At 46.9% G+C, this 18,313-nt stretch overlaps 1 protein-coding gene across 1 annotated transcript in view; it reads right to left on the bottom strand.

The window, feature by feature from the left end:
* Positions 1-1,395: 1,395 nt before the first annotated feature.
* Positions 1,396-18,313, bottom strand: part of LOC122389299 (receptor-type tyrosine-protein phosphatase S-like) — a 128,187-nt gene continuing 111,269 nt past the window's right edge. Inside the window, exons 36-37 of the mRNA XM_043381182.1 lie at positions 8,077-8,212; positions 1,396-2,238 (exon numbers count right to left, since the gene is read on the bottom strand). Of these exons, the coding sequence (XP_043237117.1) occupies positions 2,164-2,238; positions 8,077-8,212 (211 nt within the window). The 3' untranslated portion in view covers positions 1,396-2,163. The remainder of the gene's footprint in view (positions 2,239-8,076; positions 8,213-18,313) is intronic.

The raw sequence follows: 18,313 nt of genomic DNA, 5'->3' as shown, positions 1-18,313 counted from the left end.
ATACGCTGGCCCCAAAGGCTGCATGACCCACATAATCGCATTTGTCATGTAAAATGGACCATGTGAAATGGACAAACATGTATCACACGACACTTTCATATTGTGACCCCCTAGTGACCTGACCTCAGTGACCTGACCTGGTATCAGTGACCTCAAATAGCAAAATATGTGTTTGAAGAACATTTCCCCATCGATGATTTTCAATGAAATGCATTTTACTCGATTTTACAACGCATTTCTTGAAATGCCTGTAAACGGTGAAAATTCGACCTTTGACCTGACCTGTGACGTCATCGATTTGACCTAGGTCAATAAAATTGGGTCACAAGGTAGTTCCCTGATAGGGCTATCCAACACCGTTTGCCGCTTGTCGCTAGGTTGCGTGGTTCTCGAGATCTTAGGGGGGGGGCAAATTGCCCCCCCCCCTCCAACAGGGCGCGTTGCTCGGCAGAGCCCAACGGGGCGCGGGTTAATTTCTTACCACAGGCGTTTCCGATATTGACATTACCACCATCGTTTTTCTAGCGTTAACCCTAGCCCGTATAGGGGGTCGAACGGACCCCCCTCGGTTTTTCGCGAATAACTCGCGTAAAAAGCGGTCGATCGCGACGAAACTTCTAGAACCCTCGCGTTAATCACTTTTGAACCTACCCTAAAAACGTCATGACCCTGATCAAAATGACCTTTGACCTGTGACCTCTTTTCCGAGACCATGTTTGGCCGGAATCGCGATTCCGCGTATGTCGGCTCGCATTAGCCGCGCGTTTGCAAGTTTCTCGTGGTTTCAAACGCTCAAACATGAGATTTGATGCTGCTCCCATGCATTTGGGCGGATATCAAGGTCACCTGAAGGTCAGGTCAGGTCATTGACCTTTGGTGACCTCGGTTCACTTTTTCGAGCTGTACGTACATGTTTCTAGGCTAGTTTTTTTTTTTTTAGCTGAATTCGAATTTACCAACCATTTGAACATTTACGAAGTAGTTTTGGTGCCTTCGTAACATGTTACGAAGCTGTCAGAGGCACGTACTACGAGTACCCGTCACGACGCCTACTGGTTGACCTGACCTGACCTGACCCGACCTGGTCTAAATGCTTGAAGACATCATCTGTGATCAAAACTTACACAATATTCATGATCAGCACACCGAAAACCCCTTAGCAGTCACACTTAACGACTCTCTAACAGGTCCCGATTTTCCCGACTTTGGGTCGTTGACCTGACCTGGAAGGTCAACCAATGACCTAGGACCTTAAAATCGGGTATCATCGGCTTCCTCTCGTCACGGAAAACACGCTCGTTTTTTCCGCGAAGCTCTAGCTCGATCAGGGGCCAAACGGCAAGGGGGGTCCATCCGACCCCCCCCCCTACACATTAGAAGCTGGCAAACGCCGCACACATGCGAGGATTATATTAGGCAAACGTTGATATCAACACCAATACTGCCTCTATAGGCAGTACCAGTCACCAGTATCACAATACCACTCTAAGAACAAGCTATTAAGCATGCTAGCTATCTAATAAAACACATGCAGCATAACCTAATGATAACTGTGTCTAACGGTGCAAAAATCTTCTCAGAAATAAAAACTGTCCAGAAATCTTAAAGTCCACTATAAGCACTGACCGCAAATGATGACTGCATCAGCCAAGGCTAAAAAAGACAGAACTGACAAGTGTCATGGCACTGGCATAAGCAACAAAGCCGGCATACACAAAACCCGACATGGCCCAGGTCACAGGGCGTAACAGGTCACTTAGGGGCGTAACTGCCGTCACTGAAAACGACAAGGTGAAACAGTCTGATATGATCCCACTAAGTAAGTCACATCACTAAGGCAGACTAGGCGTACGATATTCCAATATGCCAAAGGGACGAGTCACAATGACGGACTAAGTTAGCGGTTCTTCGCCACGTCTAAGGGAATAACCACATCGATTTTTACATACATCACTAAGGCAGACTAGCTAAAGGCGTTTTTAGTAAACCCAACAGGCAGCACGAATGTCCAACTCCCCGCTGAGTCAGCCCCAAGGTGTATGGAAACTGCCGACCGTAGTTTCAGTATAGCACAATATCTCTAACCATCTACAACATGTGAAGAATTGCTCTCGCTCAAGAAATAGAGCCCGTCACGTGACACCTTAACGATCGACGGCAGATTTACTGGAAGTTTGAGTACATGTCGAAGGTCTTCAGCCACGCCAGAGCCGCGTCGTAGCAGAGTTCGTACTGTTTCTGAAATCACCACAGGTTCAATGTCAAATGTCACCTTAGAGTCTCGGTTGGGAGTGGGGCAGCACCAAATCAGCTCCATTGAATTCGTGTGATAATGAGAAAATGTGTGCTGGGCGTAACCGTTATTAGAATAAAACTTCATTTTCCGATACCAAACCCTAACCCGGGCCGCGTCCCGCGCATGACTGTAAGGGGGACTCTTCAGAGCGCCCCCCGTTTTTCTGCAATATCTTCCAAACCACCGGACGTATCGACACGAAACTTTTCGTAACCTTCGCTGCATCAATTTGACTCCTTGCGTCAAAAGAAAACTTCGTAGCTGTTAACAATGCTTTTTATAAAAAGTTAAGGTTTTAACCCGCGCCCCACTGGGGTCTGCGTATAACACGCCCTACTGGGGGGGGGGGGGGGCTCTTCATAGCCACCCCCTAACTCCGAAACTACTGAACCGATCGTCAAAATTCAAACGGCGTCTGATAGCCCCGCAAAACCTGTCGAGACAAACCTAATTTCATTCACTTCAAGGTCAGCAATGACGTCACAGGTCAGGTCAAAGTAAAAATAATTAGCATTTTGGCTTGTTCACATTTTGGGCTCTGGCCGCCGTCTTACAAGTCAGATTAGGCAGATTAGGCTCATTTTTGGTTTACACACTCGTGAACAAATGCTTTAGATACCCTGAGGGTACAAAACTTGTACTTGATTTTCAGGTCGGGGTCAGGTCATTACAGGTCACGGAAATATTTTATGATGCGTCGGTCACGTGACACATTTTTTATGGTCCATTTAAGCCATAGATTTCTAATTTGATGTCGTTTGTGTCATTTGAGGTCATTTTGAGTTGAATTTAGCTTAGGTCAGGTCACTTTAAGGTCAAAAAGGTCAAATTTAGAAGTTACAATTTTTCAACAAAAAAGGTGTCTTTTGGATGCAGTTTGAGCTCAGGAACTCGATGGTGCTATTTATATTGGTGTACGATGTCAAAAACATACTGAAAAAAAAAAATTGACTTGAAAAATTTATAATTGTGAATTTTTTGCAATAATGCGTATAACTTGGCCATATTTGAAGTTATTTAGATAAAACCTGCTATTGCAAGCCATAAGCATGTGTTCTATCACATTTATTCCTTTTTTTCGGAAAGTCAAAAAGTTTTTAAATAAATATAAAAATATAAATTTTGAATTCTATTATATATAATTTTCAAAATTTTCCAACTTTCGAAAATCCGAGATGGCAGTTTGATAGCGCAGTCTATTTTGAGTCCTCTCATGCAAAGAAATTGGATCTATCTAGCTTAAAAACTGAGCTCTTGGGAGCGATTGCCGTGGTTCAATGTTTTGCGTCGAAATCGGCCGAACATGACGTCACTCTGACATCATTTCCGGACAACCTATGGTAGCTACGAAGCTTATGTTTTGACACAAGGGCTACGTTTCCATGGCACAAGCTAAGCCGATTTTGAAAAATGGATTTGCTCCATCATAGCATTTAGGCATAATTTTACAATGTAAATATAGGATTAGGTGCTAGCTAAAACCAATAACCATATATACGCTCATTTTTTTGCATAAGGTAAATAGTTTCCGAGAAAAACGCACGTGAAATTTCGCTAAATCGATTTAGACGTGTCATGGAAACGTAGTGAAGGTGTCAAATTGATGCAGCCGAAGGTACTAAAAGTTTGGGGTCGATACGTCAAGCGGTTTGGAAGTTATTGCAGAAAAACGGAAGGGGGCTATGAATAGCCCCCCCCCCGCCCAGTGGGGCGCGGGTTAAGTATAATGCAAAGTACCATAAAATGGCCGAGAAGGACGTCACAGTGACGTTATGTTCGAGCTGTTTTATTCAAAACATTGATCTACGGCAATCGCTCTCAAGAACCTAGCTTTTGAGCTAGTACCAATTTACTTGCATGAAAGGACACAGAATATATACATTACCCAGGCCTATCAAACTGCTATCTCTGATTTTCTACAGTGGCTGAATGTTTTGTGAGTTGCACATATATCTAAAAAAATTTATATACTTTTTAAATTATGGCCTTCAAGTTTTTGACCTTGTGAAAGTACATACCATGTGTGATAGAACATATTTATGTTACCATATACCGATGATTTACTCAAAAAGGGTTTAGCTCAAAATCGTCAAAAATGGCCTTGGAATGGCTGTCGAAGGTTTTCAATTTCAAATGCCTTTTGCAATTTCGACAATAGAAACAGTAGTTTTGGCTATAGGAGAGAGGCAAAACACAACAATGTTATGAGCTGATCGGACTTTGTGAACTTAACAGCATTATAATTCAAAATACCAGTCGCAACAAATTTGAGTGTTTGCCACACAGGATAGTACTGCCGCTTCAACCCTATTGGCCGTAGTGTCCAACGGTGGCGCCCATATTGCGCACACCAAGAACCGGCCGCCGCCTGTGTTGGGGAATAAGGAATTCGGGACCTCGATTTACGTTTGCGGCCGCCGCATCCGTTACGTTCAAGTTACGAAGACACGGGACCCGGCATCTTACGCGGAATTGAGTGGGGAACACGATCAAATCTTCAGAATTCCTCAGATACAGGGAACTTATGTGTTTATCACTCGTCGGACCATCGTCTTTCTACATTTGCCCCGGCCGAGGGGGTTGATTGAACCCATCTCACTAATGCGCCGCTAATTCAACTAGAATTTAGCGGTAAAGTGGTGGTATGCGCCATTACAAGGCAGAATGACTGGTAGGAATCCACTTTAACACGCGCAGTGGAAGGGTTGCGAGTACTACGCCCAGTGGAAGGGGGGGGGGCGGATGTTGCCCCCCCCCCCCTAAGATCTCAGCTCCCACTAGAGCTAGTTAGAAAACGAAATTTGGAGGGTAGGTGAAGGCCCTGGGGATCACTGTTGTGTGTGAATTTCATGACCCTATAGTAGGTCAATATCTTCAAGGTCAAAGTAGGTCAAATGTGGTCCAATCTTCTATATGAGCAACTTGTTTGCGTTTACACGCCAATAACTCAAAAAGTTACCGGCCGATTTTCTTTTTCTTTCACCATACGAAAGAACATACATTTGTGAGTACTGAGTATGTATGGTGAATTTATAGTTAATCTAACATTAAATATGGTAGTTAGAAGCCTGCTAATGGTAAGATGTCGCCGGCTGAAGCGGGATCGGCCGACGCGGAAAACGCGGCAATCACAATTTTGTGTTTATACACTCATAACTCAAGTCTTAACCGGCCGATTTTCAAAATTATTTTACCATAAGGTTGCCCGTACATTTCTTAGTCTTCTCACAAAATTTGACGCGAATCGAATATAATCAGCGGTAAGGAGCGCGATGTAAAGACGGAACCATCCCGCCCCGGCACAGTCTACAATTCAGGCAACGGCTAGCGCCGGCCGCCGCGCCCTCCCACAGCCGCGGCGGCAGGATGTTTGACTTTACACCGCTATTACTAGAAAAGTTGTGAAACGATTTTCTTATTTCTCACACGAAAAGATCCTCAATTCAATTCTCGACAGGTAGCCAAAACTTCACATTAATATTACGCTTACAGCGCGAGTTATTGGCGAGAAACAGGAGGGGTGGGCGAAATCCCCCCTTCCACTGCGAGTGTTAACCCTCGCATGTGTGCGGCGTTTTCCAGCTTCTAATGTGTAGGGGGGGCGACCGGGGGGGGGGTCGGTTGGACCCCCCTTGCCGTTTGGCCCCTGATCGAGCTAGAGCTTCGCGGAAAAAACGAGCGTGTTGCCCGTGACGAGAGGAAGCCGATGATACCCAATTTTAAGGTCCTAGGTCATTGGTTGACCTTCCAGGTCAGGTCAATGACCCAAAGTCGGGAAAATCGGGACCTATTAGAAAGTCGTAAAGTGTGGCTGCTAAGGGGTTTTTCGGGGTGCTGATCACGAAAATTGTGTTAGTTTTTATCACAGATGATGTCTTTAAGCATTTAGACCAGGTCGGGTCAGGTCAGGTCAGGTCAATCAGTAGGCGTCGTGACGGGTATTCGTAGTACGTGTCAACCGCCTCTGACAGCTTCGTAACATGTTACGAAGGCACCAAAACTACTTCGTAAATGTTCAAATGGCTGCTAAATTCGAATTCAGCTCCAAAAACTAGCCTAGAAACATGTAAAACTCGAAAAAGTGAACCGAGGTCACCCGAGGTCACCAAAGGTCAATGACCTGACCTGACCTTCAGGTGACCTTGACACCCACCCTAATGCATGGGAGCAACATCAAATCACATGTTTGAACGTTTGAAACCACGAAAAGCTTGCAAACGCGCGGCTAATGCGAGCCGACGTACGCCGAATCGCGATTCCGGCCAAACATGGTCTCGGAAAAGAGGTCACAGGTCAAAGGTCATTTGGGTCAGGGTCATGAAATTTTCAGGGTAGGTGTCAAATTGATCAATGCGAGAACACTGAAAGTTTCGTCGCGATCGGCCGCTTTTTACGCGAGTTATTCGCGAAAAAACATGGGGGGGTCCATCCGACCCCCCCCCCCTACACATGCGAGGGTTAAAGGTATAAGGTCAACCGGTGTCCTCTGAGGTCAGCTCAAGTGGCCTAAGACACGGGCTCAGGTTTTGGTAAATAACTTCACCAAAAAAAAAAAAAAACGCCATTTTAGCATCAGCGTGTTCGCCTAGCTCAGGCGCGTCGAGTGGTATACTTTTTGTTCGGGTAAGGTCAATTTAAGGTATTGACCTCGTGACAAGGTCAGGTCAGAGCTCTCAGGTCACGAAGCTGATCGAGTTAGGTCATGTTGCATAGCATTCGATTCGGCAGGTCTTTCTGAGTCCATTTGTGGCTTTTCCAATTTGCTAGCTCAATATGATCGGGAGTTATTGAAGAAAAACTTATACCCCTAGTTCTCTGGCACTGAGTGCGTTACGAATTTGCTACATTTTGAGACCGGGGAGAGGTTCACTTATGACGTCATAGGTCAGTGACCTGACCTGACCTGAAAATGCGGTTGAAGTCACAAGGTCCGCCTTGAATCAAAGTTCAGGTATGCCATGTTTCAGCTCTCTACCTGCTAAATCGAACGATATGCTACAGGACCTTATTCGAACAGCTTCGTGACCTGAGGGGTCTGACCCGACCTTGAGACGGGGTCAACACCTTAAATTGACCTTACCCGAACAAAAAGTATACCACTCGACACGCCTGAGCTAGGCGAACACGCTGATGCCAAAATCGCGGCTCTGTAGCTGCTTTTGGTGAAGTTATTTACCAAAAACTGACCTCGTGCCTTAGGTCACTTGACCTGACCTCAGACGTTACGGTGTCACCGGTTGACCTGAGACCTGACCTGAGACCTTAAAAGTGGATTTATAACAGTCACTCTTCCTTGTAACGGCGCATACGACCACTTTACCGCGAAATACTAGTTGAGTTAGCGGCGCGTTGGCGAAGTGGGTTCAATCAACTCCATCAACCGGGGCGAATGGGGAAAGACGATGGTCCGGCGAGTGATTCACGTATAAGCTCCATGTAACTGAGGATTTTAGAAGATTTGATCGTGTTTTCCACTCAATTCTGCGTAAGATGCCGGGTTCCGCGTCTTCGTAACTTGAACGTAACGGATGCAGCGGCCGCAAACCTAAATCGAGGTCCCGAATTCCCGATTCCCCAACACAGGCGGCGGCCGGTTCCTGGTGTGCGCAATATGGCGGCACCGTTGGACACCATCTGGCGGCCGATGCGCTTTCCACATCAAAGAGTTCAGTGGTTCGCCATGTCAAGCCGTGATGCTGCATTTGAAAAAAAAATCAACATCCAATGATTTAGGAAGCTTGTGGCCAATCAGGCTTCATTAAGGCCCTAGGAGCACTAACCAGCGTCCTGATGAACTGCGGCCGGCTCTTGCGCACCGTGGAGACGGCCATCGCCACGTCAATCTCCTGCTCCTCCGCCAGCTGGTCCATGACGAACGAGGAGGCGATGAACAGGCCGCAGCCGGTCACACCGGTCCTGACACCACAAAAAAATGCTCAGTACTCACTGTCACACCGGTCCTGCCGCCGACATACGTGCTCGGTACTCACTGTCACCACTGACCCCCCAAAAACATGGTCAGTACCTACTCACTGTCACATTACCCCGCGCGGGGCTTGGGGGGTAAATTTTACCCCCTCGCAAATTTTTGCAATATCTCAAAAACGGTGGCACGCAGCGCCGCCAAACTTTCAGTACCTTTTTTTACATCAATTTGACACGTTCCCTGAAAATTTGAGCGAAATCCTACGGATTTTTTTTTTGGAGAAAATGACGTTTTAGTGACGTCATGTTCGCCATTTTCGCCTCAAAAACGGCACAATTTCAAACGCCGCTAACATCTTCATTTTTAAAGGAATCAAAACGTAACAAAAAGGTTATACGTGATTCGACTTTGTCTATCAAATGGCTATCTCGACTTTTTGAAAATTTTGGATTTTGGCCCATTTTTTTCAAAAAACTGATTTTTTTAGAAAATAATTAAAAAATCCAAAATTTTGCGTGTATCGAAAAAAACGGAATATATGTCAGAGAAGTGGTATATGTGCACCTACATACCAATTTTGAGAAAAATCGGTTCATAAATGTGGAAGTTATTCAAAATTTTATGACGTCACGACAAACAATTTTTTGAAAAGTAAATTTTTTGGAAGTTCTAGACCTTGTACGGAAGCAAAAATAGCATCATTCGATTCGCCGTGAAAAACTGCATCAGATAGAGACCTTTTTAGGCCTTAACAACCAACTTCAAAATTTGACCTCACTTGACCTGACCTTGACCTTGACCTCAAACTTTAAATTAAGTACATGTTTTTAGCTGTTTATGATGAGATCTTTCGATTGGCGTTTGAATTTTCCCAATCGGACCATTAGTTCGGGAGATAACAGGGGGGGGGGGGGTAAAATTTACCCCCCCCCCGCAGCCCCACGCGTTCGGCTGGAGACCCCAGCCCCGCGCGGGTTACCCCACGAGCCGCTTGGGGGGCATAATGTTCCCCCCTTACGTTTTGTGGAATATCTCCGAAACCTGATGAGCTACGAACTTGAAACTCGGCATAGCTTCAAATGAATACCTAGGCAGTGTTGAGGAAAGTTTGGTGGTTGTAGCACCTAAGATGACGTCACAATGACGTCATAAAGTTTTGTCATTTTCCGACATGGAGCGTTTCTGATGTCGCTAAGCATGCAACTCAACTGTAAATGAACTAAATACTTAAAGGGACTCTCCCACCTTCAAAAAAGTTAATGAATTGCCATAAAAATGATGTTCCTTGGTTCGGAACGATCAAAAATGAATATCTACCAAATTTCACCGAAAAATATTCACTGGTGTTCAAGATATTAGGCTTTTACTTTAGTTACTTTTTGGGATCTCCGCTGTTCCTCGCAACTTATTTGGAAGCAATAATTTGGCAGCCTCAAAGTGCAGCAGACGCTGCGCGCAAAGCAGTGTATACCTACCACCACGTGTTAACGATGGCTTTAGTCTAAGATTTTAAATCGTTAGATCTCCGCTGACGTCACAAATTCTAAGGGGGCATTACAATTCATTAGCCCACACGATAGATCGACCAAAAAAACTTAAAATTTACACCCGCATATTTTATTTTTTGCTTAAAATTGGTCTAATGGGTTGTGATGGGCGGGGAACCCAGCTGTGGCAAGGTTTTTTTTTCTTCGAACAACGGTTAGTGAGATATAGCCTCGGGCACTTCCTGGAGGTCACGCTGCAGCCCTATTTTTGGCGGCTTATAACTCAGAAACTATTGGTTTTCTATAGTAAAACTTGATATGGTTCAACTCGCAATCAACCAACAAACGTTTTGGCTATCTCGGATTTTCGATTTTTGAAAATTTTGATCACGTGATATCTTGATATTTTTCAAAGAGTGACCTTGATATTTTCCCAACTGAAAGTCGCAATTTTGTCTGATGACGATTAAAGCCTTATCAATTGTCATTCATATGCGATAATAAAAAGAATGGCTTTCGGCCTGCGTTGACCTTAAGTCAGGTAATTTTTATGACCTTCCCATTCTTACGAGCGGGAGCGACAGCGAGATCTCGAGAACAAAGCAAGATAGCGACAAGGCGTAAACGGCACAGGGGACACATGGATAAGGTCTACAATTTTTACCCAGGTCATTTTCAGGTCAGGTCAAAGATGACGTCACAGGGGTAAAAAGAAAGTCTAAATGGCGGCACTAAATATATATGAAGTTTTTCTCGAATAACATTCGAAGTATCCCAGCTAGGAACAAACTAATAGCACCATCGTGATCCTCTCGTCGATCCGCATCGAAACATGTGTATGTTGACCTCGAAAGGTCAAGGTCAAAAGTTGACCTTAGGTCACGTGACCTTAAGGTCATCATATATATCATTCGATGGGCCTTGACGAGCTGAACACAATGGGCCTATCCGCGCAGCTGTATCTCAAACCTGTAAGGAGTTATTAGCAAAAAAACTTCTGGTGACCTTTAATGACGTCACATGACCCAAGAGCAACGTCACAGTTGACCAAGAGCAAAAAAGGTCTCAAGGTAGTCAAAGTTAGTCGCATATGGAGTCACTCATGGTATATTAGGCAATTCTGACGCGTTTTAGTGTAAAAATAAGGGAGCTGATTTTCCCCCAATTGACTTATAATGGGGTGGTCAAGAAATTGACCTGACCTCAGGTCATCGGTATCGAAATTCAAAACGAACTGGCGCTAGGTGAAAGCAAACGGATTGGTGCCTATTCTACGTCTCTTTCTTTATTAGATCAAAAGGTACAGCCAAAAACGGAAAATTATTGTGTGTTCAACGCGTGACCTCGGATGACCTTTCAGCGGGTCACTGATACAAAGCTGCACCAGTGCCATCAATAATAGCCTAACTCAACATGATTCAAAAGTGTTTGAACCGGTCAGATGCGTTTCGGTGGTAGCCGATATTTCTGCCATTGACTTATAAAGGACAAGTCAAAAAATGACCTGATCTCAGGTCAATGCAGGCCGAAAGCCACTTTTTTATTGTCGCATATGAATGACAATTGATAAGGCTTTAATCGTCATCAGACAAAATTGCGACTTTCAGTTGGGAAAATATCAAGGTCACTCTTTGAAAAAAGATCAAGATATCACGTGATCAAAATTTTCAAAAATCGAAAATCCGAGATAGCCAAAACGTTTGCTGGTTGATTGCGAGTTGAACCATATTAAGTTTTTACCATAGAAAATCAATAGTTTCTGAGTTATAAGCCGCCAAACATAGGGTTGCAGCGTGACCTCCAGGAATTGCCTGAGGCTTTATCTCGGAAACCGTTGTTCGAAAAAAAATCCTTGGCACAGCTGGCTTCCCCGCCCATAACAACCCATTAGACCAATTTTAAGCAAAAAATAAAATATGAGGGTGTACGGCTTTGGTCGATCTATCGTGGAATGCCCCAGAATCCAAAAACTGCAAGTTTGAAATTCCATATCTCCGAATTCAAGCATTTTTCGATGTTGTGAGTGCCCAAACCGGTATTTGCAGGCCATGGCCACCAATTTGGCTATCTCAACTCAAAACTAATGATAAGGTGGGATGGTCACTTTAAATAGCAACAGGATGCATCTAAGTACACTTCCATCTAGTTTCTGATCGGTCCTTTATATTCGGTCCCATATATCGGATATATCGTGAGGAAACTAAGAGTCACAAATCTATAATTTGACTTCTGACGTCACTTTGACGTCATTTCAAATGACATTAACACCAAATTTGCTCACAACCTCGGCTAGATATTAAACAAGCTGTGTCCGAAGTTTCACTTTTCTATATCTTCGTGTTGCAACGATATCGTCGCAGAAGTAAAGAGGGGGGCAACTACCGGGTGGCCCAGAAAAAACGTTCCCAACTTTAAATCTATATTTCTCAGAAAGTGATAACGATACAACATTGAAACTTCGAATAGTCAATGTGGCACACATTTTCAGTAAAGGGTGTGATTTTCATGGTGTTCGGTAAATTACTTTTTAAACGGTTTGTGTTTCAAGCATGCCATGCAAAAATTACTTTTTTGCTCCGATGTTTACTCAAAAATGTGAGTGAACGGGTCACTTTCACCCCGCGGCACCGCGGCCTAGAGCCATGACTGCTACTGGCAGCTAGTCTCATTGATGGTTCGGGTCTCAGGATGACACATTCCCTCAGGCAACCACGATGGCTCTGTGCCAGCGGCATCGGAAGAAGTTAGTTGTGGCTCAAATGCTTTCCTGGCTGACATTCCTGGGAAAAGGTAGCTTTTCAACCAGTTTTCTTTTTTGTCATCTGCTGGCAATGTTGTTTTTCATAAAATATGATGTGGTCTTCTGGCACAGGAACTAGTCTGTTTTAGTTTGTTTTCCTTATCCGGTCGATTTACTGTTTGATCTACTGAAAGGAGGGTAATCAGCAGTAATCCATGCACCGTGCCACTCCTGCTCGAATCATGATTTGGTGTTAAAACGAATGGCATCCATGAGCACCATTTTGGCTCAGTATTTGAATATTTGGCACATAAGTAAGACACAAATATTTAAAATAAGAACATACGTGTTGGTTTCATTCACATGCTCTATTTTTCTATTCTTTTTTTTTTATAACATGGGGCGCCTAACCCAATCATCACTATCGTTTGACATCGGCAAAAAAAAAAACGTGTTGCTTAATTCAACTCAAGGTTGCTATACTCTGTTCCGTGGTTCCGTTTCAAGTTTGCAGCCGAAGTGCCCTGCTTAAAGCAGTGCGTGATTTCTGTATATACAGCTCTTACATTATAAGACGCAAATTCTTGAGCGGAGTAGCGATCTGCCGAAGAAAATCCGACTGCAAGCTTGATATGGAACAGACTATAGCTTGAAAATTATGGTATAGTGTTATAATTTGGCATACCAATGCGCAAAGAAATGACGCAAACTTGCTGAAAATTTTGTCTCGTTATTTGCACTCGAATTTGATATATAGGCCTCCAAAGTTCGGAACGTTTTTTCTGGGCCACCCGGTATATGCCCCTCCCCTCAGCAGCCGACGGGTTAACACTGACACCACCAAACGTGCTCGGTACTCACTATCACACCGGTCCTGACATCACAAAAAATGTTCAGTACTCACTGTCACACCGGTCCTGCCGCTGAGAAACGTGCTCGGTACTCACTGTCACATTAACACTGACACCAAAAAACGTGCTCAGTACTAACTGTCACATTAACATTAGCCGTTTTCACGACGGCTATCTGGTACACATTTGGTTCACCGTTATGCAGTTATTGCAGATTTATATTTATATATTTACGTCAGCAGACACTCCACAACACGGTGGCTATTACGTGTCAATTGTCAGTGAATAAAACGGTTGGGGAAGTCGAAAGGTACACGGCAAACAACAATCATCCACCGAAACAGCACACACACGCACGCACAATCACTCCAAATAAAAGAAACGTTTCGCTGCCGGTTTAAAAGCCGCTGGCTCGAGCCGTGTCACGTCACTGGGCATAGAGTTTAAAAGCGAGGCTGCTCGGTACGCAAACCCTCGCCGCCCGATCGCTGTTCTTGTAGCTGGCGGACACCATGATGTCAGGTGAGGTGACCCAGCGCCCGGCCACCCGTACAGGATCGAGCTGGTAAGAAGGGAGGCTGACAGGCGAGGCCCGGACCAGAACATCTCCCCCTTCGCGGAACTTCCATCAGGAAGTTAGTCGCGGTAGCCGAGCCTGTCTGGAAGACGTCGCTGCCGTGAGCTGCGCCTCCGGCGCGCAGGGGGCAGCTGAAACCGCACCCGTCGCTCTGGAACGGTGACAGAAGAGTCTGAAGGCTCTCCTTCCTCCAACGAGGACTCGTCCTCTGCAGGTGGCTGGTGTGATGCGCGGAGGAATCGTCTGTTCCTCCACATGACTTGACCACTGGGTAGTTTGACGTGGTAGTCGCGCCTGTATCCCACACCGACGACGACGCCCACCTTATCCCATCGCTTGCTGATAGGATCCTGAAGGCGGACATCGGCACCGATCTTAACCCGGCAGTTGCTGGGGTATTTCGCCACCCACCGTTTGCTGGGGGGGGGGGGGGGGGCGTTTAACGCCCCCAGCCGATAACTCGAGAACCAATAGACGCAGCGAAACGCACGAGGCGGCAAACGAAAGAACGCGACGAGACGCTTCAGATGAGTTCTTTAAAGTTGAATTTTGAGGTCACAGGTCGGGTCAAGGTCAGGTCAAACACCTGAAATCGGGCTGTCAGTAGCATGGACTTCAGGACTTCGCAATGGGCGCCTCTCGTCAGAAACTCTGTCAAAACGGTGCACAATCCATCATATAAGGCCTACAAGAGTGTCAGTTTCATGTAGGGGTCAGTCAAGCATAGGTCAGGGTCAAGGTCAGGTCAACCGGGTAGGCACGTATCCCCGAAAATCAAAACTGTTATTCGCAGCCTATGACACATGTTTTATGGGTAATTTGGGCCGTAGAACACGATGGTCACATTCATTTTATCATATGTGTACGTGTTTGGCTCAAAAAGTTCAATTTAAGAAATTCATGTATCATGGTCGTGAAGAAGTCACGAGAAATTGTCAAGATTCAGTTCAAGATTTTGGAAAATGCGGAAAGATCATCAATAATCGAAGATAGCCATTTGATTGTTTATGGTATTGGCATTCTAATGGCGTTTACGGCATGTCTGTATGTCTATTCTGTGATTTTATATGATTTTTTGAACATATGCCGTTTTTTGTCGAAAACTCAGAAATCATGACGTCACTAAAACCTCGATATCTCAAAAATTTTCCGACCGATTTTTTTTTTGAAACTTTGTCATAATAATCTTCAATCAATTCCCTACAGGTACCCAAAATTTGGCGCGCCTGCGGCGCGCCATTTTTATGCTATGGCCCGGCGAAAAAAAGTGGGGGCGTTTAACGCCCCCCCCCAGCAACTCGCGGGTTAAATGGCATCAGCTGACGAGAGGAGTTGTTGTAGTGCTGCTCCCTATTGAGGCGGTCCTGAGCAGCCTTGGCATCACACACCTCAGCCTGCAACTGCCATTCTGGAGCGAGCGCGCTCCGATGTGCTGGGACCCACGATCGGATTGGATGGCCGAAGACGATCTGTGCCGGAGAGCGTACACATGCACCAGGTGTGTTCCTCAGCTCAAGGAGACCTCGATGAAGTCGCTCGTCGTCAATGGACCCGTTGGTGGTTGTCTTGGCGATGAGATGTTTGACCGTCTTCACCGCTGCTTCAGCATGTCCGTTCGACTGGGCATAGCGTGGTGTTGACATGACGTGCACCACTCCCCAGCGCTTGAGGAAGGCTGCGACATCTCGACTCTTGAATTGGGGACCACCGTCCGTCCGGAGTCTCACTGGGACGCCGAGCGTGACAAACGCCTCTCGAAGCGACTGGATGACTTGTCGGCTGGTGGTGTCTCCACGCGGGAACTGGAAGATGACAGGCCAGATGGAAAGTCTGTCCACGTAAACCAAGAAGTCTCGCCCTGCCAGAGTGAAAATGTCGGACGACACATCTTCGAAGACGGAGATGGAGGTGGTTCTGTCGCCATAGGGTCTGGTGGCAGACTCGGTCGACGCTCTTGACAAGCAGCACAGAAATTGACGATGTTGATGATGTCGCTGTTGATTCCTGGCCACCATACAGTCTGACGAGCTCTGCGTTTGGTTCTGTCTATTCCTTGATGGGAGGCGTACAGTGCTTCGAGCGTCTTCTTCCGTGATGCTGTGGGGATAACAAGGCGAGAGCCTTTAAGGATCAGACCATTGTGGACGGATAGCTCCTGATGGATGCTCCAGAATGGAAGAAGAGAATGAGGTAGGAGCTCCTTGGATGCGGGGAAGCCCTCGGCGATGGCCTGCAGAAGTAGTTGGTACTGGTTGTCCGAGCTGGCAACTTCGAGGAGTTCCTCCAGGCGTAGATCAGACAGATGATCATCGGACAGGTCGGATATTTCTTGCACTGTGCTCGTGCACACTTGGTGAACATGGCTCTTCACGGCCTGAGCCAGCTGGACATCTTCAGCAGTGGGCTCGGCAACAGGGGCACGCGAGAGCGTCTGGGATCACGTGCTCTTTCCTGTGTATCCACTTCGTGGTGAAGTTGAAGAGGGATGTCTTCTCTTTCAGCCTCTGCAGGCGCGAGTTCTCGATGACATCCAGTGTTAAGTCGTTGAGTATAGGTAGAAGTGGTCGATGATCGACCAGGACCTCGAAGAGCGGCAGCAGTCCTTGTAGAACGACGCGGCACTTCTTCAGTGCCCAGACGACCGCCAGAAGCTCCAGCTCTACTGTCGCGTACCGCGATTCTGTGTCGGAGAGAAATCTGGATCCACACTGCACCATCCGCCAGTGATCGCCATGCTGCTGCAGAAGAGCGTAACCCAGGCCCTTCCGTCTTGCAGCGTCAGTTTGAAGCATCGTTGGCAGAGTAGGGTCCGAAGTGTGCCAGCACATGTGGTGACGACAGAGCCGCTTTCACCGCGTCGAAGGATGCTTGGTGGTCTGGAGTCCAGATGAAGCTGTTGCTTGGCTTCAGAAGGCTGCGAAGAGGTTCAGCCGTTGCCGAGATGTCTTTGGAGAAATCACCCAGCTGCTGGAAGAGACCCATGAAGGATCGCAGTTCTGTGAGGTTAGTGGGTGGTGGGAAGTCTGTGATAGCAGCGACCTTGTCGTGCTGAACCTGCTTTCCGGCAGATGAGAGCTTGAATCCGCGGAAGGAGACTTCTTCTTCAGCACAACTAAACTTCTTCTCGTTAAGGGTGATGCCATTCTCACGACAACGGTCGAGAAGAGCTCGAAAATGGTGCTCATGTTCTTCCAACATCTTGCTGTATATCATGATGTCATCGACTACCCTGACGAAATTGTCGAGACCTTGGAGAGCGAGGTCTCCTCGCCAGCAGTACTCGTCCCCAGTCGAGATAAGACACATGGGAGCTCGGAGGAACTTGAAGCGACCCCAGGGAGTCATCAAGGTGGTCAGGTGCTGGCTGTCCGGGTGCAGTGGTAGTTGCCAGTAGCCAGACGTCGCATCTAGAATCGAGAACTTCGCTTCAGTGGGCACTTGTGAGACGGCTTCTCGAGGCGTGACGAGTGGATGGAGTGGCCGCTTGACGATCTTGTTCAACTTGGTAAGGTCGATGCAGATGCGGACACCAGATGCCTTTGCAACCAGTACGAGGGGATGACACCAGTCAGCAGGCTCTGCACCGAGTGGTGCGATGATGCCCTGTAGGACCATTTGGTCCAGCTGTGCTTTGACCTCGTCCCTCCAGGCGAAGGGGACTGGGCGAGCTGAGCGGACCGCAAACGGCTCTGCATCCTCTGTGACACGGATGACCATGGGTTCACCAGACATCGGTTGGAGTGAGCCCTCGCTGTCATCCGTGAAGACATCGCGGTATTCCTGGATCAAATCTTGCCGCAGTGTACTGCGCAGCATGTTCTTGGACTTCGAAGCTGCCGATGGCGAACTGTTTGCTCCATCTGTTGGGGATGCTGCGACTCTGTGAATGCCAGACGGCTGCTTCGCCGGCTCAGGGTAGTGGGCAGGAAGAATACCCAATGCCTTAGCGGTATACCAGGCCAAGAGCATCCCACGGGACTCGGGAAAGACGTACACGGTGTCCCGGGCCGTTTTGTCTTGAAGGCTGATGAAGCTGTCGAAAGTGCCGATGAAGCACATTGGTTGGCCATTGGCAGCAGAGATCTGGATGAGTGGGTGGAGGTGACAGAGTATCCGTCGTCACTCCGAGAAGACGAGCTGTTTCGGCGCTCATCACCGTGATTTCGGCACCGGAATCAGGCGTGGCATTCACAGTACCGAGAGAAGTCCCAGACGGAAGATGGAGCTGGACATCGATCTTCGGTGCGTGGAAACTTCTGTGCAGGCTGCTGACGACCACTTGCGGAATCGAGGCCTGGGGCGGGTGGCGCTGCTTTCTACGGGAGCGCTGGCCCTCAGAATGGTTGGTGACCCTGTTGACGCCTGCGACACACCACCGCCAGGTGGCCCTTGATGCCGCAGGAGTAGCAGGTCTGGTATGCAGCTGGGCAGGCTCT

The sequence above is a fragment of the Amphibalanus amphitrite genome, unplaced genomic scaffold (assembly GCF_019059575.1).
Source record: "Amphibalanus amphitrite isolate SeventyFive unplaced genomic scaffold, NRLGWU_Aamphi_draft 000353F_arrow, whole genome shotgun sequence".
NCBI classification, from domain to species: Eukaryota; Metazoa; Arthropoda; class Thecostraca; order Balanomorpha; family Balanidae; genus Amphibalanus; species Amphibalanus amphitrite.
Note: the sequence above shows the minus strand (reverse complement) of the source record. Positions and strands in the feature narration are given on the sequence as shown.